We start from the raw sequence: 24,234 nt of genomic DNA, 5'->3' as shown, positions 1-24,234 counted from the left end.
TATGCTTCTTGTTTGCGGACTGCATTTTCATCGAGGCGTCGGACCATGGGGTCTCCGACCCAGTAATAGAGGCCAATCAAAACGGAAAAGATTCCGAGCGTCCAAAAGGCGACGGCAGACCGCGCCATCGTCGGTTTCGCAGAGGAGGGCGGCGATTCCAAAGGTTGCTGTCTGTAGACAATCATATCGATGCAGGTAAATGGAGAGGAATGAGCCACAACACTACGTGGGGAGTCGACATCGTTTTATCGGCGGCACGACGGGTTACTCACATGAGCCGGAGGATCATTCAAAACTAAGCCACGTAGTCAAAGGCTAACGGTGGAGGGTAAGTTTTATCAGCTTGATTTTTCGCTGAGGATATCGAGAATTGTCATGTAGCGATCGAATCAGCCCTTATTATGCCTACATACCGCAAAACGTAAATGTGGGCGTCTACGTTTTACGCGACATATGTTGTATAGAGTACGGTTACCGATAGCCATACTCGACGCTGAGCGATCGGCGGTTTATAAAGCCTATCGTATAGTGGCCGTAGCGAATCTACGGATTCGCCGGTATGGCAGGGGGGCAGCTGGGGGAGGCATAGGCCACCACCCCAGAGGAGGCGAGGATGGCGGTTTTTAGCTTGTTATATCCTATCCGGATGATAGTTATATTGTTATTCTTTCGGGTCTTATATATATTCGTTATTTTGACATTGGTGGAAGCTTGCCTACGGTAGATTAAAAATGTTATTGTCGCGTAAAACGTAGACGCCTACATTACGCTTTGCGGTATGTAGGCATATAAGGGCTGGTTCAATTGGTATGTGACAACATAAAATTTCGCTCGGTTTTCGCCGCCATCTTCTGCTCCTCCTGTTCGGTCAAGACCAGTTTCCAAACTCGGTCCGCGCACCAGCGACCCAGCTCAATCGTGGATTCCCTCGAGTAACTAAACATCCTCTCGAAAACCTTGTTGTGCCCGATTACCTTGTGAAGCTCTTGTCAAAGAGATGTCTCGAAGGGCTCCGGCGACATGCTGTAGTTAATGAGCTCCTCCACAGGCCGGTTAATGCATGCCTTGGTATAAACGGCAGGGTCGGCCACAGTAGCCATCAGATGTCTTCGACCGAGAGGTAAGCTACGTACGTAGCATTGGCGGCCTACGCCTCCCCTGGGAGGCCTCCTAGCCACGATGCTATTGACTCCGTGGGAATCGCCGCCACCCACTCCGTGCCCTGCGTCTGCCATTCGTTCGGCGTCGCGTGGGCGTTGGAGGACGCGACGGCGGCGGCTTGGGTGAGGGAGGAGGAGGTGGTGGCGGAGACATTGGCGGATTCCATACCTGTAGAATCTGTTAGCCGCTTGTCCGTACAATACGGGGTTTGAGTATGGGCATACTCTTAGCGATGTTCAGATGATGTTTGAAAATAAACCAGAAGTTCGTTGCAGCATTGAAGAGGGACAGCGTGGGCACGCTGTAAGGGGAACCGGGTAGGACGAGCCACAGCTGCGGTCAACTGGCCCAGTGCCGATCAGAGGGCAGGGTAAGGCAGGGCAGTTTACGAAGGCATATTGAACGAGTGGAAAGCCGTAGTTGTGATGTCCACAGGTCTAAGTCTGATCGATGAAAACCTGGGTGCGAGACCTAGGTGTATAAATACTCACGAAAAGGCCTATGTGGCCTAGTCCCACCGCACCACTGCGGCATGTTCTCTGCTCAACATAGGCAGAGAAAATGCCTACCATCTCGTCCATCGTGTCTGTGTTAACAGTTCCGAATTGCAGTTCCGAATTGCAGTTGCAGCTTCGAGTCGTGTCAAGTACCGGGGCGTGACGTCATTAGTGGATGCCTATATCGACCTAGGTATTGGCGTCGACAACGTAGTGTCTACCTTCCTACATTAAACCCATATGAGTAGGTGAGCTCAGTGGGTTAGATAATAGAGGACAGGTTCGATTCCTGACAGCGCTACTTGGTAGTCTCTATTGTTTAGCCTATCTAGGTGGTAGGACGTGGGGGGAGGGAGTACGGAGAGCAATCGACCCTCACACAATGGTGTGCGTTTACATAGGTACATACCTAGGTACTACCTATTATTAGCTGGGAGGCGACGGTGGGCGCCAGGATCGCGCTTCCGTGCTGGGCGTCCATCTATTGTGGTATGTTCCAGTCATTAAGTACTAGGTATCCCTACGCTACTGCCCGCACGCCTCTCTCTCCAAGTCTCCCTTCCCTCTCTGACCGCATCTGGACAATTTGTAGACTCGGCAGTCCCCCCGCCTCCCTTTCCTCTACTAGCACGGCGAGCTTGCCGGTGACACACTACCCACATCCTACGACGACTGCTACTGCCACTCCTATCGCGACCGCGGAGTACGCGCCTCCAACAGCTGCGTACCTTACCTACTTCCCTAGGTGCGATCCACTGTCCATCCTGCGTCAGGCCGAGCCAGGAGACCGTGTCGTCATCGTGGCACAGAAGAAAAAAGGAAAGGCCGGGGGCGGCGGCGGATAGTAGCGACGCCTGGGGATCTGCAGGCCTTTCTTTTGCCACCTACTGAGTAGCTTCTGCCCCCTCCTGCCGTCGCCAAACTTACCTAGCCAGCCGACAGCTATGCGTAGGAGCAAGGCGGTCACCGACACCGGTCGTCAGTGCGCAACGCGAGGGGAGCGCATCTTCAGGCCGTGGCTTGAGATCCCGTCGCTGCCTGCGTCCCCGCCATCGAGAGGTGTCTCCCAAGACAGCCTTAGCGCAGGTGATCAGATAGTCCCGGTTAGGGACGTGTGGTGATCCATCTAGGTATTATAGTATTCTAGTATTGGTGCAATATCGTTTGGCCGGTCAGATCGCAAATGTAGGTGCTGTGAGAAGTAAGCAATACCTACGGTCTAGAATCCGAGTCACATCAGGATGTGCGTTGTTCAAACCGAACCCCGACACTTTAGCCGCACATTTGAAAATGGGAGAAACGCCGCAATGTGGCATGCTAAGGCAACAAGGCATCAAGAAAGGAGCCCTGTGATTGGTTGGATTGAAGAAAAACGCGCAACAGCCAACTGCACAGCTATTGATCGATCAATAGCAATTGAAGCTATTCCTGACCGTTTTCCGACGAAACAGGCATCCCACGATGTCCTCACCGCAAGTCCCAGCGTCCTCCCCGCCCGGAGAGCCGAGCCCCGAGCCCGCCAGCGACCTGAAAGCCCTCATGGGTGATCGAGTCACCTACGGCAGATCCACAGACGGCACTCATAAGCGAATGGAGCTTTTAGCTCGCAATCTCCGTACAGAAACGGCCTCCCGTATAGAGGAGAGCTGCAAGCCCGCATCGAGCAGGGCCTCGAGCAGCGCTTCGATGAGCGTTTCGAACAACAATGACAAGGCCTACAACAAGTACAAGAACAACTACAACAGTTGACAAGGCTTCTCCTGAAGCGTGAGGATCGTGGGATCAGTCAATCCAACCAATCACAGGGCTCCTTTCTTGACGCCTGGTCGCCTTAGGATGCCACAGTAAGGCTTCCCTCCGCTGCACCCCTCCTTTCTCCGTCTGACGGGGGCAGGGAATTCGCTACTTTTGCTGTGCCGAGGAAAGGCTGCTAGTGTTGGCTCGGGATAGGACAGGATAGACCACCATCATCATCATCATTACACCCAGTTTCGCCAACGTCAGCTGCGCGACGTAGCTCCGTCTCCCTTACGGTATGATGTGCAATAAGTTCGCTGGGCGTGTATCATGGACTGGACGCAATTCGACACCCGCTCCTACGACCCCGGTGGATCAAAGCGCCAGCAATGCGTCTCATTGTGCCGTTTCGCCCTAGCGGCAGCACAAGACCAGCAAGAGACGACGCTGAAAGCCATCTGAGCGATCGTCATGGCCATGGTTGTTGTCGGCGCTGTTGTTATTGTTGGGGTGGTCAATAATTAATTACCTACCTACATAGGTACTGAGCACACACCACACACACACACACACACACACTATGTAGTTAGATATTCGAAAGGATTTTCGCATTGATAGAATGTGCTGGTCCCGTCACCTCCCGAAGATCTCGAGGGTGTCGAATGAAACGCAGCATTCGTCGGCGTCGTCGTACCGGCAACCCACTTAGACCGCTCGCGGCGATGGCAGAGGGCGGGAGAGTTGGCTCGAGTGGCTTCAGTTGCATGGCGTAACAGTTCTCTTGCTTTCTCCTGAACCTCTCTTCTTTTTTTTTTTACGTCGTCGTATTCGTCGGTGGCTGGGCGGGTATGAAGGTGCTTTAGCTCAGATTAGGTACCTACCTCAGATACCTCCACATTCCTACTCATATATGTACACACAATTCCTATCCGGATTCTATACCTATATATGCCCAGGTACAAACCTGCATGCGTCGCCGAACAGGTAGAGGTAATAGATGCCTGGAAATGCAGAATACCTCAGGTACATATAGAGATTTAAGCAAATACCTGTATAGTATACCAAGATACCTACCTAGGGCACATCTCAAGCACAATCAGACTTTATGATCCCTTCGTATCAAAATTTGCGTAGGATACGAGGTCCCTATCTTAGGTACATTAGTACTTGCCTATCCCACAGCTAGATGGCTTATAAAACGTGCTTGATTCCTAAAACCTCCTATCTAAAGCATCCTTATTAAGAAACATACTTTAACTCTTAAGGGCTGCTTATATAATACGTATTACATAATTAGGAGGGCTCCTACTTAGCTAGTGGGGGGAGGCAAAGGTAACCGCCCCTGGTTATAACCTTAAAGGCCTTTAAAAAAGGTTATAGTAACGAATAGTAAAATAAGTTTTAGTAATAACTTATCTCGTCGCCCTTCTTAATCTCCTTTAATAAGGCAATTAAAGGTCCCTTTATAACCTTAAATAACCCTCCCGTGGTTTAAATAGCTTTAATTAATTCGTATAGTAATAATAAGGTCCTAATGGCTTATCATTTAATAATAATAACTAAAATGCCGATCGTCTAACTAGGATCCCTACGATAAAGGGTCCCGTTTATTTCTCGCGTAGCTTAGGTGTTTTTCCGTCCTAATAAAGCATAACGAGGTTCCCTTTTCCGATAGATCTACGGGCTTCTTTAAGAGCTTCCTCTCTCTTTTTCCTAGTTCGTTTAAATAGCTTCTAGACGTTTTCCCTATAGTATTATATCCTAGCCATATAGCTTACGATTAGATCCGCGTATATTTATTCGCTAGGGAGCTTAAAGGAGCCGCTAGCTAGCATAGCTCTTAGTTTAGTTAAATGAAATAAAGGATATTTAGCTTCGAAGGCGTTAATAAGTAGGTTCCCGTATAATATTTTAAATGATAAATAGCCTAAGGACTTAACGTAACGCGCGTTAATTTTAGTTATTATTTCGGGCATAAAGCTAGCCTAGTTTAATGGTTCTTATTAAGATAAGGGGTTTATTATTTTCTTTAAAACCTACTATAGGATCTTATTAAATACCTTAACTAAACCTATTAATCGGTAGGAGCTTAAAGGGGCGTTAACGACTAATATTCCTTTAGATATTAAATACTAAACCATTTTATATAAGGTAAAGGCGGATCCCGGGTCTAGGTAGAAAGCTAGGGGTTTCGTTCCTAAGTTAATAAGCTATATATCGAAACCTACGATTACATTATCTATTAAGGTATTAAGAGTAGGCATTACCTAGCCGTATCTATTAAACTAATAAACGATTATTAAAATATACCTATGCCCCGATTATAAGGATAGAAAGAGGCTAACGAAGTTAAACGAAAGGATTTATAACGGTACGTAAACTATTATAAGGAAAGGGGGACCTAGTAGTTTAGTTAGTTTATAATACGCGTAAGGGAGGTAGTTATTTATATAAGCGGATACGTCGTTAGCTATCTTCGGCTAAAAGACTAAACGGGTAAGTCGTTTTAGGGTAATTAACTTAGAAAAATGCCTAACTTCGTCGTAAACTTTAACGAGGGTATTTAAAACTTCGTCTAATAATAGATACTTATTCTATATCCCGCGATAGTAATGCTATAACTATATTCCTTAAATCTTATATTCCTTAGTTTTATTAAGGAGAAACCGTACCTTAAGCCGACTATAAGTATCTAATTTAGGTCTCCCGGTAATTAAGAGGTTAACCATATTTCCGTACCATTTAGAATTTAGCCATTTATTTTATTCGGCGGACGAGCCTCCTATAAAAAGTTCTAAGGATAAGGTAGCGAGTATCCCCGAGGACTAAGAGCTAGCGTTTAGGTAGGTAGACTTTCGAAACCTAACCTATTAATCGGGTATTTAGGCTTTAAAAGGCGAAGGTAGGGGTAAGTAGTCGTTAGTTTTATCGTTAATATTAACTTTAGTTAGGTGCCGTTTACGGACGTACCTAGGTCCTATTATTCGTAGTTTATGAATATATTCGGGTCCTATTATTCGTAGTTTATGGATATACTCGGGTCCTTTATGGATATATTCGGGTTTTATTATTCGTAGTTTATAGATATATTCGGGTTCTTTTATAACCGTAGGTAACGATAATAACGAAACTAAAGCTATAATTACGTTCGCGTTTACGTTTACCTTAGTAAGGGGAAGCAAAAGATCCCGCCCTCGGGATCTTAATAATAAATTTATTAGATTAAATAATTAAGCTAATAACTACTTATATCCGCTTACGCTATCCTTCTAGATCTATAGCCCGTTATTTTAATCTCGGCTACCTAGGACCTTTAGATATTCGAGTTCGTTATTTTCGTAATAGTTATTCAGGAATATGGTACGAAAGAGGGCATTAGCGGCTTTATTCCTTACCCCTAGGATATATTTAATCTATATATAAAGTAATTTAAGCTCGGAAGCCTAACGAGCGTAGATTTCTTTAACGGTTAATAAAGATAAGAACTAAGTTAAGGGTTTATAATTAATAAAAAGGGTAGATCGCTTTTTTACCCGAAATATATGGCTATATCGCCGGTAGAATTTAACCATTACGTAAAGCTTTCTCTTATAGGTACCGTAGTTACGTTAAGGTTTCGAAAATATAAAGCTATCGTATAAAATAAGGACGTTAGCTCCGTTTTACCGCTAAAGAATAATATAACCCGCTACGAATTATAAAGCGTTAGTATATAGAGATATAGGTAAATCAAAAGCGTACCTATAGGTATTAACGGTAGCTAAGGCTAATAATCTAATTAATTTAAATAATAAGGACTCGGCCGTATTCCATTTCTATTCGGCGTTTTTACTAAGTAGGCGTATTAAAGGACGATAGATCTCTAAGTAGTTCTTTATTTATTTACGATAAGGACTAACGGCTCCTAGGAAAGACCTTACTTCTAACTAGTTAATTAGGATAGGCTAGTTACGAAGGCGGGCGGCTCGATCTTCCCGTATACGTAAACGACCGCCGATATAGTAAATAATTCTTATGGCTAGTATTTTAATAAAACCTATGTAAATCTTTACGAAAGATAAACGTAGTTTTACCTACCGTATTCGGAATAGGAGATAATAAATTAGTTATTATTATTATTCCTCGACGTTAATATACGTATTAAAGATATTATCTATATAAAATACGCCTTTAGGGATCTTATTTAAAGAGGTTAAAAATAAAAGAAATAATTCGGCTTATAGTTTAGGGATAGTACTAAGGACTACGTATATAAGTTCTATTATTAAGAATACCGCCGTTTATATTCCTTAAGGTATCCTAGTAGGTTAAAGCTATAAGAAGCTAGGAATAGCGAACGCGAAGACGTATTTATCTTTAGGGTAAATTTTATTACGGTTTTAAGAGCTGTTCGCTGGGTAAAAGCCGTATGTTAATGAACTAAAGCTAGACGAGGAGAAAAAGGAAGAAAGTATGCCCTATAGGCCGTACTTACGACAGCTGGCCTTATCCGCCGTAGGTATTAAGGGCCTAATTACGTACTATGCCTTAGTACTAGCTAGGGCCTTACTATAGGCATAACCTATTATATAAGGTCCCCTCCCGGAAAAAAAAAAGTACGCCTTACCGCCCTTTTCTTCGGCGTTTAGCCCTAATAACCTAACCCGTTTTTCTCCGCGCGCCTTAAGATACGTACCGCATCCTTAGGTACTACCTCCGTTCCCCCGGGTACGTTAATCGTTCCCCGGGTTGCTAACTCTACCGCTTAAGGTATTAATATATTCCTAGGCCTCCTTTTTCTTCGTTCCGTTCGTTTCCCGGGGTATTAATGCCCCCCGGGTATAGCCTCCTTTCTTTTTTTTCCGGCGGTTATATTATACCCCGGGGTTTTCTCCTCCGCCGTTTCCTTCCCGGGGCCTTTCGTCTTCCGGGATATTATACCGGGCGCCTCTAGCTCCCCGGCGCTCTTCCCCCGGGTCCTATTCTTCCCCGGGATCTCCTCCTCTTCCTCCTTAGGTCTTTCGGGTTTCTTCGCCTACCGGGTACGCCTTCCCGGTAGCTACTCCTCCCGAAAGCCTCTCCTCCTCCTCCTCCTCCGCCGTTTCCGTTTCCCGGGTTACGTTATCCGCTTCCCGGGCTACTATCTTCGTTCCCCGGGGTACTACTGCTCCCCGGGGCTTCCTTTCTCTTCCCAGGGTACTACTATTCCCCTAGGGCTAGTCCCGATCCTCCTATTAAACCGTAGAGCTTTAAAGCCCCGCGTACGAAGTCGCTATCGGCGCTTGCTAGGTTTAGCCTAGCTCCCGTAACTACGGAATCGTCGGTCCGTTTACCGCCGTTTAAAGACCTTCGTTTATCTTCCGCTAGCGGATCCGTCGGATCCGCTAGAGGACGTACTAAGGTACGCCGTCCGATTCGTTTAAAGACCATCGTTTATCTTCCGTTCGTTAGCGGAGCCTAAAGGGGTCCGCCTAAAAGCGCGCTAAGGCGCGCCCTCCTATCTACTACCGTTAAGAGGCCTACGGCCTCTCTTACCGTTTAGAGGCTAAGGGCCTATCCGTACTACTAGCGGAGCCGCGAGGCTCCGCCGGAAGACGTACTAAGGCACGCCGTCCGTACTCGTTTAAAGACTATCGTTTATCGTTCGCTAGCGAAGCTAAAGGCTCCGCCTAAGAACGCGCGGGGGCGCGCCCTCCCGTCTACTACTAGCGCCGCTAGCGCCCTTATCGATGCTATTAAAAGACCGGTAGTCTCTCCGAAAACCGCTAATACCTTTGGTACCCTTATCGAAGTACTATTATCCTAGCTTAACCTATCGTTTCGTCGCTATTTTAACGCCGTTCCTTCCTTATGTTACGCCTCGGGCGTTCTTAATTCGTCGACGAGCGTTATGCTTTAGCGCTCTACCATCTTTCTCCGGAAAAAAATTTTCCGCCGTTTTTAGCCGTATTTTTCGTCGTTCTTATCTCGAAATTACCGTCTAAATTTACGTTTTCTCGGGGTTATCGGTCGTTTTCTTTTCGGGTTATCTTATATCGGTCCTCGTCCGTAGGTTATTACCGGCGCGTATATCCAAAAGCTAATACCGCCTTTCCGACTACTAACTTAACCGGCGTAAACGCTAGCACCGCCTTTCCTACTACTAATCCCGCGTACTAAGATACTAGTCTATTAAATCGTTACTTCTCGTCGGTCTTCTTCGTAAAGGCTACCGGCGCGTATATCTAAAACTAATACCGCCTTTCCGACTATTAACTTTACTAGCTACCGCTTCCTTTAGTACTATATCGCCGTTCCTATTACTAATTCCGCTCGCTAAGATACTAATCCGTAAAACGATAAAAGAAGGTTAGTTTAGCTTTTTATTACGGTTTTAAGAGCTATTCGCTAGGTAAAAGCCGTATATTAATAAACTAAAGCTAAACGAAGAGAAAAAGGAAGAAAATATACCCTATAGGCCGTACTTACGATAGCTAGTCTTATCCGCCGTAGGTACTAAGGGCTTAATTACGTACTATATCCTAGCATTAGCCAGGGCCCTACTATGGGCATAGCCCATTACAAATTTTAACGCATTAATATCCGTATTTTAGGTTTAATTTATAATAAGATCCGATACCTAGATACGAGAAATGGTTATATACGTCTACTAATAAGGTAACGTTTATTCTTAGTACCTCTTCTTCGACCTAACTATAGTTAAAGGTTAAACGAGGCTCGGCCTAGGGATCCGGATCTAGTAAATCTCTATCCTTAGGTATTAATACGGATTAAGCCGCCTAGTTTAAAAGGCGCCCGTTAACGACCTTAATTAATTTAAATTATCCTACCTCGACTCCCTCCTAAATAAGACGGTCTAATTAATATTTCTAGGGAGAGGTTTAGCTCTTCCTTTTAGATCTATTCCATAGAGGTATGCCGGGCCGTAACCTAACTTTATATTAGTAAAAATCGGTCGCTGGTATATCTAAAACCGATATAGCTACTAATTCGCGGTAAGTATATAGTCCGTAGGCTATCTTTAGCTTTAGTTTATAGGAAATAAAAGGACCTAACTTTACTCCTACTTCATTAAGCTAATAAAGAGCTTCCTATTTAAGTAATTTATTAATAGTAACTAATAAGAGGCGTTTAACTCGTTTAGTAGTTAGGAATAAGTATACGGAACTAATATAGGATATTAAATTATCTTTAATTACGGCGCTTTTAATTAGGTAGTAAACTATTAAATTATCTCTAAATACGGTCGATTTAATTAGCCGGTATGGACTAAATACTAAATTATTTCTAAATGCGATCGATTTAATTAGCTAGCGTAAACCTAATACTAAATTATCTCTAAAAATAACGGCTCTAATTAGTCGGGTACTCGGTAATTTAGCTACTTAAGACGTAGATAGGTAAAATTCGTTAATTACTAAAGGGAATAAGTCTCTTGGTAATAATATAGATACGAAATAAGCTATCTAACGAAAGGCTAGGCGTCTTTCCGACGTTACTATAATTCGTAAAGCGTAGAAGTTTAACTAGTTAACGCTAGGGAAGGAGGATCGATAAAGTAAGTTTAAAAGCTCCTAAGGAATGTCTAATATATAAGCTTTAAAGGAGGTAAGGGTCTAGTTCGCTCGTAGTTTAAGGATATACTCGGGTTTTATTATTCGTAGTTTAAGGATATACTCGGGTTTAATATATAGTTTAAGGACTTACTTAGGTCTAAGCTAATGATTTAATTTCTCGTTTCGTTATTATTTAAATCGCTTTTATTAAAGAAATTATTATTACTATCGTCGTCGTCGTTTACGGTTAATAACTTATAAGTAATAGGTACTCGTAAGTACTTTACGGGGTTAACGATAGGTCTAGCGGCCTTAAGGGCTATCTTATAAGTAATAGAAGGTTATAAAAGGGAACCCTAAAGAAATACTACCTCTTTACCGGCTACTTCGTCGCCGATAGTAAAGAAACTAGCCTTAATATCGAACTTAATTATAACGTCCTATAGCTAAGGAATACTAAGTAATAAAAGGGTATCGTTATTCGTAGATTCGGGTCGTATAATAACCTAGACTAATCTCTAGATGCCTTATATTCCGACGTTAAATAAGACGAATTTCGTAACCTCTAAACGACGACTATTTAAGGTTAGTAAGAATAAACGCCTAGCGCTTAAGTAGTATAAGAGTTTTCGTTTAATACGGAGCTAATTTATTAACTTACCGGATATAAGATTAATATTACTACCCTAGTTAACTTAAGTAATATTCTCGGGTAAAGTATAAAACATAAGTGATTCTCCATTTTATTTAAAGCGAAGAATAGCATTTATATAAAAGGATTTAACCGGTTTTAATAAGAATAAGTTAATTAGAACCGGTATAGCTCTCGAAGCTAGGGTAGCTTTATTTATATTTATTTAAACGTCTAGGTAAGTAGCTAGGTTATAAGAGATAACGTTTAATACTTAGGGTATTACGTTTCAGGAACTAAGTAGGTACTTAGGTATATTACTTATCTTAATAGGTTTATCCTCCTTCTTTACTATTAATTCGGTAACTAGTTTAACGAAATATACTAACTTCCTCCTTTTCGGAGGTAGAGGATTAAATAGGATATAAGGGCGAGGCTAAAACGATATTAAAAGCTTAAGGGCTACGATCTTACGAATAGCTCTAGCTTCTACCTTTACGTTCTTACGTATGGAAAAGTACCTAAATTACCGGGTATATTCGGGAGATACTTAGAATAAGTTTATTAAGTTTAACTTTACCTCGATTTAACGAGTTAGTATATTAAAGTTAAAGGAGAGGTCTTTCTTCTTTCCGTAGATAGTTTAAAGGCCCTTACGAGGCTTCTTCTTCTTCTTCTTAATCTCGTTATCGTCTTCTTCTACGACGGTACCGTTATATCGGCGCTTACCTAAGAAGAAGGCGAACTTTAATACCTCTATAGCTAAGTTATCTTAAATATCGACGCTAGCGGTTTTTAACTTTATTATGCCTATCGGTTTAACTATAAGAAGTAATAACTAGGTATTTAAAAAAGTAATACCTAATAAAATAATGTCCGGTATAGCGAAGGTCGGCTATAACTCGTTAGCTACCTATCTATACTTAGCTATATCCTAGTTTAACGCCTCTTATTCCTAAGATTACTCGTAAAAGAACTATACCGATTTTACGTCGAGATTCCTACCTATTTTAGCTACCTACTTTAGGGTTAGGTAAGTTAACAACTTAAGGACTAATTATTCTTAATAGGTTAATTACTACTTCCGGGGAGCCTTATAAGGCTATACGTAATTAAAGCTTCCGTACTTAAAGTATATTCTTTCTTTTCGTTATAAGACTCGTAAATTATTAATAATCGGATACTTCGACGTCTTTTTATTAGGAACTACCCGGGATATATTTCCAGAGCCTTAGTTATTATTATTACTATACGATTACTATCCTTATGGATACTACTAAGGCTATTATTATTAACTATTTAAGGTCTAAGGTAAAGCTAGTCCCGGAACTTATTAAGACCATTATATCGGGCCTTAATTCGGATATAGATAAGGAGGATATGGCGAATAAAACGTAGGAATCGGATAAGGTATGGTTTATTATACCCGTACGTATAAAGGCGGAGCCGCTAGGAGCTAAGGTAGCGTCGTAGTAGTAACCTTAAGAGCTAATACCTAGTTAGGATATTCGTTAGCGATAGCTTATTCGACTAATAAACCTATCTTTTCTATAATAAAGCGTTCGATTAAGTTCTCCCGCTCCTTTAGCTATTATTCCTTAAGCTATTCTTTCTTAAGGTTTACGACCTTTTAATAACCTTATATTATACTATATACCTCTTAAAGGGCTTTAAATACGTAAGCGGCCTTTTCGAGGGCTTCCCTTTTTAGGTCCGGATCCCTTAAACCGTTTATAAAGCGTATAATTACCGACTTAAGTATATAGGTTTCGAGGATAGTTAAGTTATCGGTACCGTCTAGGCGTAGAACTTAAGGGAAATCTTTCGATCCCGTGCGTCTTAATAGCTCTTATACCTTAGTATAGTAAGAAGCGAGAGATTCTTCTAAGCCTTAGGAGATATTAACGATCTTATTTCGTAGGTCCGATTAATTAGCCGTTTTAAATAGGAATCTTTCCCTTAAAAGCTATTAAACTATAAGTAAATCGTTCTAAGTAACTATTCCTTACCTAGCGAGGTCTAAAGTACGCCGGATATAAAAATTACGATCCAGAAAGGCCGCTACCTTTCCTTTATATAAAGTATCTATAGCTTAAAGCTTATTAAAAGCTAGTAAAACTAGGTAGCTAGCTAATCTAAAGGCCTACGTAAGTAATATAAGTTATCTAAACGCTACCTTACTACCGTTAAAACGACTATATATAGTTAAGTCGGGTAAGGCTTACGGAAGGATCGGTTCCTAAGGGTCGGCTATTACTACGGATAATAATAAAGCTACGGAGAATAACGAAAAGGACGACGAACTCGATAAGCGAAGGAATAATAATACGTTCTCCTTTAAGGAAGACGAAGATAACGATACTAATAATAATAGCTAAGCCGAAAAAAGCTATTCTAGCTATACTAGATCTATTATTAAACTTAATTAATTTTAATCTAAAGATCCTAATACCTCTATTTCTAACGTTAATTAAGATTAAGGGAATATTCCGCGAGGAACCTCGCCTAGGTTCTTAAGGTCCTATAAAAGGTCGTTTAATTCGGGACTTCCGGAATTTAATAAAAACCTAATTACCCTCGCTAGGTAAGGGTACCTTATAACAAGGAAAGAATCGGCTAAAGCTTTAAGAAGCTTTAGGTTTCGGCTATAGATAATAGCGATATATAGCTCGTCGGATATAAGAAAAGGGGAACTACCTTCTCCTTCCTTCGGTATGTTACGCCGGTAAATGGTATCGGTAACGAAGGGACTAATATATCTTAAGATAAGGCCCGAAAACGAACTAGGAATGCCTCTTTTTAATGGAAAACGACGAATTAAAGTATTACCTTTTAGTAGATAATAACGAAACAGGGGGTACTCTTATACGAGTAGAACGAGTTTTCTAAGACCTTCCATACGAAAAGGTTAAAACGGGGTAAAAATAACGAGAAAATAACTAAACGTATCCGTAGTCTAAATACCTCTTTAGTACCTAGGTTCGATTACTAGTTAGATGGCTTATAAAACGTACTTAATTCCTAAAACCTCTTATCTAGAGCATCCTTATTAAGAAATATACTTTAACTCTTAAGGGCTGCTTATATAATACGTATTACATAATCAGGAGGGCTCCCACTTAGCTCCTACCAAGTACCTAACCCAATGTCTCGCTTATATTAGGTATATATCATGTACGTATGCACGGCTGCACATGGGAAGTATTGGCTGTGCATGGCCCCTCCAGCTTGTGCATCACCCGCGCATAAATGCCTATGATGACGTCCAGCACAAGCTGCCACCTTTGATTGTGGCCGTCCGTAATTGACAATCACTCTCATCCTATTCGCCTCGCCGTCATCGCTCCCCCATTTCCTGTAAAAAGGCTGACCCCTGCTACACCAACATCCTGGCACCTCTTCTCTTCCCTCGCCATCCTCGCCGCCCCTCTTCCTCCCGCTGTCGCCGCCGCCTCCCCCGGGCATGGCCTCCCTCTCCGCCGTCCGCTGTCCCGCCCCGTCGAGCGCCTACCTGCCCGTCACTTTCCCCGTCGAGATCTGGTCGCTCATTACCCAGTGCTTGAGCCCGGGCGCGCCCTCGCTCCCGGAGGCCACCACGGAGCGGCATCTCATTGCCAACGTCGACCATAAACAGCTGTCCACCCGCTCGTACGACATCCGTCCCGACGATCCCGATTCGAGGCTATGTGCTACCGCTCTTCGCGCCCTCTGCCTGGTGAGTTCCTGGACCTACGAGATAGCTAAGCCCGTACTGTACGAGAATATCGTCTTGCGGACGGGATCGTCTATGGTGCTTCTCCTTCGTACCCTGCTCCAGGCTCCATCCCTTTGCACGCCCATCTCTCAGATCTCTATCGCCTTCTCCACGAACCACCACCCTGTTGTCCGAGACGTCGCTTGCGCCTGGCAACGCTCCCTCCAGCCCTGCGTCGACCTGGGTAGCCTACCAGATGGGTCAAGGGACCTTCTCGCTGCCGCCCATCTGGACTGGGGATTCCGGAACTGGATAGGTCCTACCGAGCCTAAATTTTTCTGTCCGCCGATAGGCGACCCTCGCGAGTGCATGAGCGTTCAGATTGATGACGTGAAGAGAATATCGAGTGTCCTCGTCTCTCTAGCCACCACCGTTGAGACCGCGCTTGTACGGCGTCCTGCGGTCGAGCGGCCTCTCTAGTACATTGGCCGCCGACCGCCCGGGGCGTACGAGACGGTTTTGGACCGCCACAGTCGCTTCCAATACTCTGGAACTACTACGTTACGACTAAACTCGGACCATTGGAGCATGATGTCGCATTCCGTCCTCAACGACGGCGGGTTCGTCTGGCTCGCCGGGTTTCCCGATCTCCTGCGGGTCGAAGCTAGCCTCCAATGCCCTGGCGTTATCTCCGATGACCAGAATAGCGAGAAACCCTTAGAGGAATTTTACTTTCACTGCAGCTTGCCCACACCCGCAGAGTTACCGTCGGCTCTCATGGGATGCGGCAACCTGCGTGCCCTCGAAATCCACGGCGACGGCCGCATCAAATCTATTGCCAGTCAAGAAGAGTTCGTCCATTTCCAATCAGAGTTGAAGGCTGCCCTAGAGCGCATGCCACGCCTCCGGCGTCTGCGGCTCCCTCTAGCTTGGAGAGATGCCATCCCTCAAAAGTTCGATAGGAACGGGGCAGCACGTATATTGGCGTTATCGTGGGTCGAGCTATTGTCATGATTCAGTAGCGGGAGCATTATACCTACTAACCGTCATCGCGTGCTCACCTCCCACTAATGGCGGCCAATCTCCAGTCTCGGCTACTCGTAGCAGGTGAGAAATGCCGATCATCTCGACCTCCCATCTGCTGATATCGCCGTGAGGGGTCGACCTGGCGGGTCACACTGGGAGGAGGGGGTCCGGCCCTCTCCGGCATGCATAGATGGTAGGTTGGAGCTGGTCAATTTTCCTGAGGGGAAGTTTGGCCTTTCAGCCTATAGATAGCTGTCCGCCATCGTCGGTCCTAGAGGAGAAATTCACATAAATACACAGCGTATCTACTCTTACTGTCGTGCAGGCATCACTACGCCGAACCATAGGCCACCAATAACCAGTAGACGAATAACAAAGCTTCAAGATGTCAAAGGAGACACCCACGACCAAGGAGACGCTCACGGCCAAGGAAAAGTACCAGGCTGTCATCGGCGACGCCGGGAGGGGCGACTTCGTGTGTAAGCACCCCCTCCCCAGATGGCACGGGGAGCGAGGACGAGGACGAGGAGGGGAGAGGAGAAGCAGACCCTCTTGGCCGAAACTGGCCACCGCGCTGACCTCTTCTTTGCTGGCTAGGTCGGACGAACCGCATCGGCGCCACGCGCTACCCTTCGAGCGGCGATTGCCAGGCCGTCAACAACGTCTACGGGCCGCAGCGCCGCCGGAGCAGCGCCGCGTCGGGAGGAGGGGCCAGCCGCATGCGGGATAGGATCAGGAACATGCTGAATCAACCGGCTTGCTGAGTGACTACCACCCCTCCCTCTGTCGGGGCCTGTCCATGTTATCTTTTTTTTTTTATAATTTAAATCACAAGGGGACGTAGTCACGTTGATCGATAGGCGATGGTGTGAACGATGGTATGAGGCTCGGTTCGCGAGAGAGAGCGGATGACGCTTCTTCGTCGCACGGCTCTCTCCTATTCAAAAGCTGGGTATATATATGCCTGTCTAACCTCTTCGATCCGCCATATTAGGACATGTAGCAGCTAAATGTCATGATTACGCTCCTTGCCGGAGTCACCCAATCTCGGTCGGCCCTAGCTGCCTTTCCTCGCTTTGCCTCTCCTGTCCTCGCAGCGTCACTTACTTAGAATCCCCCCCGTATCTGACTAGACACGGTTACCTATACCGTGAGATCTTCACCTGTGTCTCTCTCTCCCTCAGTCACTGCACGAATTCATCCGACGCACACCGCGCGCCACCCGTCCCTATAAATTCCGCGCCAGCCATCCTCCCTAGGTCCCCCGTCGTCGGGAGGTGCGCCGCTGGCACGGCTGGGACAAAACTTGCCGCCCTCCCGGGGTCCGTGGCTTCGCCTGACGACAGCGCCTCGACGTCCCGGCGCTCCAGTGCCGCAGGGCGGCGCGGACGGTGTCTCGCTCCCGTTGTCGAGGGTGCGCACGCAGGGAGCGCGACACCGTGTGCGCCGCCGTGCCCGCAGGTACCTGCGGTGCTTGGAGAGGGCGAGGGGCGGCAGAGCGACACGTCTCCAGGCGGGCTAGCCGCGCTGCCAGCGGCTCGCCGCGCCCGCTCCCTCCCCCCCTCCCCGTCCGTGTCGCCGCCGCCGTTAACCGCGGGCGCCAGGGCCAGAGCCCTCGAGCTCCAGAACGCCGTCCGGGACTGTCGCCGCTGCCGCCGCTAGCGACGGCTTCTTGCCGCCCTCCGTCGGAGCGTCAGGGGCCCGCCACACCGGCAGCAGCGGCTGCAGCAGGTGGTGCTTGCCGCCGACTTCGGCGCAGGCCGCCCCCGTGGCCGCAGTGCTGGTCGAAAGGTGCCCTGTGTGCGGATGTGCCGTCAGCAGCTCGGCTCCGGGAAGGGCTCCCGCCCCTGTCGGTGGGAGGCGGCTCGACTTACCCTTGCTAGGGCCGCAGGGCGTGCCCGGCCGCGCCTCGACGCGGCTGCCGTCGTCGCGGGCCCTGCTCTGGACGGGCCGGCGCCGCCGCCACCGCCAGCACAGCCAGACGAAGCAGGACACCAGCAGCAGCGCGGCGGCGCCGGCGACGACGCCGGCGATGATCTTGCTGACGTGCGCGCCGCCGCCGCCACCATCGCCACCACCACCGCTGCCGCCGTCCTCGGGCACGGGCCGGGCCGACGCCGCCGGCGCGAGGAAGGGCGCGGCGGCCTCGCGGTCGTCGGACAGGACGGCGGGGACGAGGTCGGGCAGCGGGCAGGCGCGCTGCGCGCAGGGGTCGGAGTTGCAGCAGCCGAGGAAGCTGACGCCGCCGGCGACGGCGCAGGTGTACCAGGCGCTGCGGGCGGCGGCGGCGGCGGCGGCGCACGCCTGCGCCGGGATGTCGAAGTAGCGCGCGGCGTCGAAGCTGGCCGGCCGCACGGCGCCGACCGGGCAGTCCCCGGACCCGTCCGCGCACGGGTCCGCGGCGCAGCACCCGACGAAGCGCACCGCGCTGTCCCGGCAGACGTAGACGGCCCCGCCGGACGGGCACGACAGCCCCAGGTGCGATATCGGGTCGCTGGCGTTGGTGCCCATGGCGGCTGGGACCAGGAGGGGGGGGGGTCTCTCTTGAGGGGAGGACGAGACGGGTATTTATAGGGGCTGCGAGACGGGGAGATGACTCGGCCTTCGACTGTGGTGTGTGTTGGCTTTCGAGGAAGATTGGCGTTGGCCTCTGGTAGAAGGCGATGAGACGACTCTGTCGATGCTGTCTTCTAGAGAGAGGTCTGGAGTGGGAGTTGGAACGGGCGTGAATCAGGTAGAGTACCAAGTTATCGGTTTAGACTCGAGACGAGTCGAGCTGGGGGGCTGGGGATTACGCACGCTGGGTGTATTCGTGAGCCGGGTTAGCAATGGGTCAGTGACAGTGAGCTGGTGTAGCGTGCGATGGTCGAGACGGGTAAGCGTCGAGTTCTACAAGTGGGCACGAGAGATGTCACGGCACCGGTGGCGACGGGCTGGTCGCAGAGCTGTTTGCTATCAACGACTGATGTTATACCCGCGACGGTTCGCCCGGTGTGCTGCTCTGTTTGCGCCGTGGCCGTGCCACTCGACGAAGTTCCGGTGCGTGCAATACGAGAGTGAGTCGGTCCTTTTAAGGTCCAATGGCGTAGGTATACACCTATAAATAACCGACTATCTAGATACCTACATCATTAGCCTTGTCTGGGCCATCGCCGACTGGGCTGTCGATGATCCAGATGAGGTATTATTCCCAGTACGTGCGTAAGCTAACCCGGGGCATACGCGCTCCGAGTCCCTACGTGTCCGGATACTCGCTCACTATGCCAAATAGTATGTGAGCTGTGAGTCGTGCGGGCGCTCGACTACCGTGTGGCGGCTTACGAGAGAACCTAACGACATGAGCAGCGCGCGGCTGGCATGCAATGTTCTATGGTGGAAGTAATGTCTTAGAGCTCATATATATCTAAGTCATCTGTTAGGATCCCGGCCGCCTACGCTATTTAGGCACCGCTAGAGCCTTCTCTCTCCTTCCCCCCTCCCCTCTCGAAACGGCGAGGGCCATAGGAACCGAATGCTGAATAGTTCGAAGACACCGCTTCGGGCCGCCGGCCTTGTTTGCAGTGAAGACTGGGCCCTGGCACCCGGAGATCGACCCCGGCAAGAGTTTCATCAATGTCGAACATGGACTTGCTTATTACACACATTACATGCCTGCAAGGATGTGGGCGGATAGGGGAGATATGCCAGAGGCAGGGAGAGGGGGGTTTTGATCACATCACGTATATTAAAGGCGGATATCCGTCGTGCTCTGGATGTGGGACGAAAGCTGTTTGTTGGAAAATGGAGTTAGCACAAACAACGTTGGGATCGTACTCAGCACAGCGATGGAATTCATGCCCAATCTGAAGAAGCCCCCCCCCCATCCCTGAGCTCGTCTCCGGGATTATGCCGCGGGAAAGCAGGAGATGCCCAGATTCGACGACGCGCATGGAGATGAGAGACGACATTTCCGATCAGATTGATAAGATATCCCCTCGTCACGGGTACAAACACCACCTCCTCCCTCCCCCCTCTTCTTCTCCCTCCTTTCTTCTGGGCGGCATCCGATGTGTCCGAGCCTCGGAGCCGAGTTATTGCCACCGCCCCTCCCGCTAATAACGACGGTCACGATCTCCTCGCTATACATATGCGCGCTGGGCCCTCGCGGAGAAGCACGCGGTAGCGCAGCACGTTCTCTGGGCGGCGTTACGTAGAGCGTGGTCGGGGCTTGGCGGAGCCGGCTCGCTGTCCGAGCTTTGCGGGTGCGGGCGGCCAGGTCGAGGCCTGGGTGTAATATACTCATAGAGAGAGGGACGTCGTAGAACCATCGAGCCGTGCAACTCATCCCTTGCTTATATTTAGCCACCGAGCTGGACGACCCCTCGGTCGTCGTCGTATAAGCCTATGGCAGCGATATAGCTCTCTCGCTCATCATTTTATGCCTTTGTATCCATCCGCCCACCTAGTTATAACTCGCCGTCACACCGAAGCGAAGAACAACAGACGCCTAGGACTACCCGACCCAGCTATCCACCTATCGAGCGCAGACAGACAGACAAACAGACAGACGCAATGAGCCTCAACACCCTCGACCTCCAGGCCCTGGCCGCGACCGCCCGCACAGCCGCCACGACCCTGCGCCAGAACCGACCGGCCTCCCTCACCGCGGCGGCCGCCGTCGGCGCCGCCGTCGCGATCCCGCTGCTCTGGCGCCTCGTGGCCGACTACCGCGCCTGGTACGCCCTCGGCCCCAACGGCCTGTCCAGCAACCCGGGCGGGTACCTCTTCCAGGTGCTGCTGACGCCGCTCGCGCGCGCCGACACGTGCGTGCCCGCGCCCTACGACCCCGTCGCGCTCGCGCGCTCGCCGCCCTACGGGCCCCTGAGCCGCCGCTCCTTCTTCGCCGCTGGCGCCGTGCCCCCCCGCGCCCGCGCCCGCCCCGACATCCCGCGCTTCGTCGCGCCCCACCGCCAGACGAGCCAGCGCGGCAGCGCCGCCACCCGCGCGCGCCAGAACGACTTTCTGCGCGCGCTGGCCGCGGCCAACCCGGCGCTGCTCTGCGTGCGGCCGTCGCGGCTCGAGGGCCCGCTCTTCGACGCGCTGTGGGTGACCACGACGCCGACGCCCGCGACCGAGGAGGGAGAGGGAAAAGGAGGGGAGGGGCCGCCGCAGCACCGCGCTGAGCTGCGGCGACTCAGCGGCGAGTTCGCGCACGTGCACGGCGAGGGCAGCACCCACCTCGTGCTGAGCCCGGCGGACGCGGCGGCCGCTATCGCCGCTGGCTGGGGAGAGCGGCATCCGATGAGCGGGGTCAGCATCCGCCGGGGGCGCTCCATGCTGCCCTGGGGCTACATTATGATCTACGCGCCGCGCGAAGGCGACGACGACGAGATGCGCATCTGGCGCGAGTTTGTCGTCGCGAGCGCGCGTTACATATTCGCCGGCGAGCAGGAGATCGTGATACCGTAGCGGGGGGATTGGGGGAGACAAGAGGAAACCGACTTGTGTGAGACTAAAGGGGGCTCCGTAAGAGTCAGGTGGAAATGTTCCGTAGAGAGGTTATAAAGATCGCCGCTCTGAAGTAATTAGGCTCCTGGATATACGTGATTTGACCTACGCACACGTTATGAATTAAGACGTACTTCACAGAGATGGTATGGTGACATAACCGAAAATGGTATCTTAGATGTTGAGAAAAAAAAAACACTAGATTCGGACTCCCCTCTCTTTCTCTAATCGAGTCAAAACAGTTCAGTTAGGGAGCAGGCGAAGATTCCACAACGCCAGCTCCCGGACATGTTCGCGCCAGGCCTCGACGGGATCTTGGGCGGCGGACCCGGCGCCGGTTTCCGTCGCAGTCACGCCGTAGAGGTAGGGTTTCTCGTCGGCGTAACACGCCGTCTCTGGGTCCTCGGGTAGGGTGCCCTCCAAGATGAAGGCCCGAGCGGCCGCATCCGTGCACGCGGACTTGTCCCGCGACGAGTGCCCGTAGCCGTGGTGCACGATGAGCCGCGCGTTGCGGCCCATCTCCGCTGCGAGCCGCCGCCCGTTGCGCAGTGGCGTCGCCGGGTCGTACGTCTCCGCGATCAGCAGCACCGGGTTCCGGAGCGTGTGGTTCAGGTCCCCCCGGTACACCTCAGCCGGCCGCGGCCAGTAGGTCTGGAAGTGCCGGCAGGGAAACACGTTGAAGAACCGCGAGTTGCCCGAGATCCACGCCTGGCCCGTCATGTTGGCCCAGAGCGACTGCCACCAGACGAGGCCGTCGGACGGCAGGGGCGCGTCGTAGGAGTCGGCGCATATGACCAGGTAGCCCAGCTCGTCGGTCGACGGCCTCCGGAAAGGCAGAGATGGAAGCGCAGGATCGTACTCCCACGTCGTGCGATCCAAAAATGCCGACGCTAGGGTCGAGTTGCCGCCTTCTAGCTCGAACAGCATCTGCGCGAGTGCGGGCCAGCTCTGGGCATTGTACAGGGCGCCGTAGATAGCAGCGACGAGAGCAGAGTACGTAACGATTGCCGGGCCACTCGATTCGACGTAGCCTACGATGGGCCGTTGGATGAGCGACGATACTAACGTGTGCATTCTATCCTCGAGCCCTTCTAGGGTCACCGGATTAGGTCCCCTCGGCTGCGATAATGCGCAGTGCTCCGGCCCGGCTTTCAGACACTCTCCAAGGAATCCATCGTGCCAGGCATCGGTGGCGTTATCAAGCGCGGTCCACCCGAAGCCGCCGAGGAGACGGTGGTCTCGGACGTACTCAGTGCCGTCGAGTATCACACGACCGACGCTATGCGGGAACATGTTGGCCCATGTCTGGCCGATACCGGTGCCGTAGCTGACGAGATAACCGGTTAGTTCATCTTCGCCGAGCGCCTTGCGGATCTCCTCCATGTCGCGCGCGACGAACGCCGTGCCGACAAACCGCCCTAAGTCGCCGTGCCTCTCCCAGCACGCCCGAAATATGGCGTCGTTCATGGCATCCGCGAGCTCGAGTTGGCCGTCGAGCGACCCGGACACCTCGCGATACTGCCCAGTCAACATCGACCAGCGGTCTCGATCGGCGTCATGGGGATAGCACGCCACGGAGGGCGAGGTCGTGTTGACGCCGCGCGGATCCCACCCTAAGACATCGAACTTCCCGTCGCTGAGCCTTTTTGTGATGTCCTCCGCAGCCCTCCAGGCGTACGATGTTCCGCTCCCTCCCGGCCCGCCAGGCTCAATGACGATCGTGCGTTCGCTCTTGCTCCCCGCGGGTAGTCGGGAACGGGTACCGACGACAGGGTGAACCCTTGCGAGGCCGGAAACCTGGTATTTCGTGACAGCGAGTCGGACGATGCGGAGATCGGACTGGTTGGTGTAGTCTAGAGGAACATCGAGATATCCGCACAAGTAGATACCCCTCTCGGCATATGGGTCATGGCCAGCTCGCGCGTCACGCGTCGTGGTCGTCTTTCCCCAGCTCCAATGCTCAGGATCGGGGTCGAAGAGGCGGGCCCAGCTTCGCTCCGGGTGGGCATCGTCGAGCGGCGGCGGTAGGGTCGCGTTCGTGCAGGGAACGAAGCGGAATGGGTCGTCGGGGAGAGGGAACCGGCCGTAGGGAAACTCGGCGCGGTATCGCATCACGCCGCCGGTGAGCGCGTCGTAATACTGCTCGCGGATTCCGTCGTACTCGATGCTAGGGAGGTGAGGATGGTGATAGAAAGCAGCCAGGACGACCAGGCCCATGACAGCCAGCGTCTTGGGCCATGATGATCGAGGCTGGGGCGCGGGCGGAGCTGCTTGAGCAGAGAGCGGCAATGATTTCTCCATAACGGCGGCGGACTAGAGGAGGGATGGACATATATAGGGAGGGAGGGAGAGTGAGGTATCCAAGCAGGTACTCTTTAAGCGCGGGTTGCGCTGTGAGCCGGGCCAGTCATCGCCTCACAAGATCCTAATGAGAAATGTACCGTGTGGTGCCGCTCCAGTCAGATG

The 24,234-nt window shown here is 50.1% G+C and overlaps 6 protein-coding genes across 6 annotated transcripts; 3 read left to right on the top strand and 3 right to left on the bottom strand.

The window, feature by feature from the left end:
* Positions 1 to 716: 716 nt before the first annotated feature.
* On the bottom strand, positions 717 to 1,983 carry GGS23DRAFT_580755 (uncharacterized protein). The gene is made up of 2 exons (XM_051517142.1): positions 1,653 to 1,983; positions 717 to 1,329 (listed from the first exon to the last, which is right to left on the bottom strand). Exon 2 carries the CDS (start codon positions 1,233 to 1,235, stop codon positions 990 to 992), a length of 246 nt encoding a protein of 81 aa, XP_051369303.1. The 5' UTR covers positions 1,236 to 1,329; positions 1,653 to 1,983; the 3' UTR covers positions 717 to 989.
* A 13,041-nt stretch (positions 1,984 to 15,024) lies between these two features.
* Positions 15,025 to 16,269, top strand: GGS23DRAFT_599400 (uncharacterized protein; the record flags this gene model as incomplete). Its single annotated transcript, XM_051518931.1, has 2 exons — positions 15,025 to 15,702; positions 15,769 to 16,269. 2 exons carry the CDS (start codon positions 15,025 to 15,027, stop codon positions 16,267 to 16,269), a joined length of 1,179 nt encoding a protein of 392 aa, XP_051369302.1.
* Positions 16,270 to 16,376: 107 nt separating this feature from the next.
* Positions 16,377 to 17,255, top strand: GGS23DRAFT_230268 (uncharacterized protein). Its single transcript, XM_051512050.1, has 3 exons — positions 16,377 to 16,474; positions 16,607 to 16,760; positions 16,879 to 17,255. The coding sequence occupies exons 2-3, from the start codon at positions 16,667 to 16,669 to the stop codon at positions 17,043 to 17,045; spliced, it is 261 nt and encodes an 86-aa protein (XP_051369301.1). The 5' UTR covers positions 16,377 to 16,474; positions 16,607 to 16,666; the 3' UTR covers positions 17,046 to 17,255.
* A 613-nt stretch (positions 17,256 to 17,868) lies between these two features.
* GGS23DRAFT_599398 (uncharacterized protein) lies at positions 17,869 to 18,792 on the bottom strand (the record flags this gene model as incomplete). The annotated part of the gene is made up of 2 exons (XM_051518930.1): positions 17,869 to 18,077; positions 18,156 to 18,792. The coding sequence occupies 2 exons, from the start codon at positions 18,790 to 18,792 to the stop codon at positions 17,869 to 17,871; spliced, it is 846 nt and encodes a 281-aa protein (XP_051369300.1).
* Positions 18,793 to 20,832: 2,040 nt separating this feature from the next.
* GGS23DRAFT_599397 (uncharacterized protein) lies at positions 20,833 to 21,729 on the top strand (the record flags this gene model as incomplete). The annotated part of the gene is made up of 1 exon (XM_051518929.1): positions 20,833 to 21,729. The coding sequence occupies one exon, from the start codon at positions 20,833 to 20,835 to the stop codon at positions 21,727 to 21,729; it is 897 nt and encodes a 298-aa protein (XP_051369299.1).
* A 74-nt stretch (positions 21,730 to 21,803) lies between these two features.
* Positions 21,804 to 24,231, bottom strand: GGS23DRAFT_230241 (Alpha/Beta hydrolase protein). The gene has a single exon (XM_051512049.1). It carries the CDS (start codon positions 24,067 to 24,069, stop codon positions 22,012 to 22,014), a length of 2,058 nt encoding a protein of 685 aa, XP_051369298.1. The 5' UTR covers positions 24,070 to 24,231; the 3' UTR covers positions 21,804 to 22,011.
* Between the last annotated feature and the right edge of the window lie 3 nt (positions 24,232 to 24,234).

This window comes from Durotheca rogersii (assembly GCF_024521655.1).
Source record: "Durotheca rogersii strain YMJ 92031201 chromosome Unknown GGS23scaffold_23, whole genome shotgun sequence".
In the NCBI taxonomy this organism is placed as follows: Eukaryota; Fungi; Ascomycota; class Sordariomycetes; order Xylariales; family Xylariaceae; genus Durotheca; species Durotheca rogersii.
This window is presented reverse-complemented; position numbering and strand designations above follow the sequence as displayed.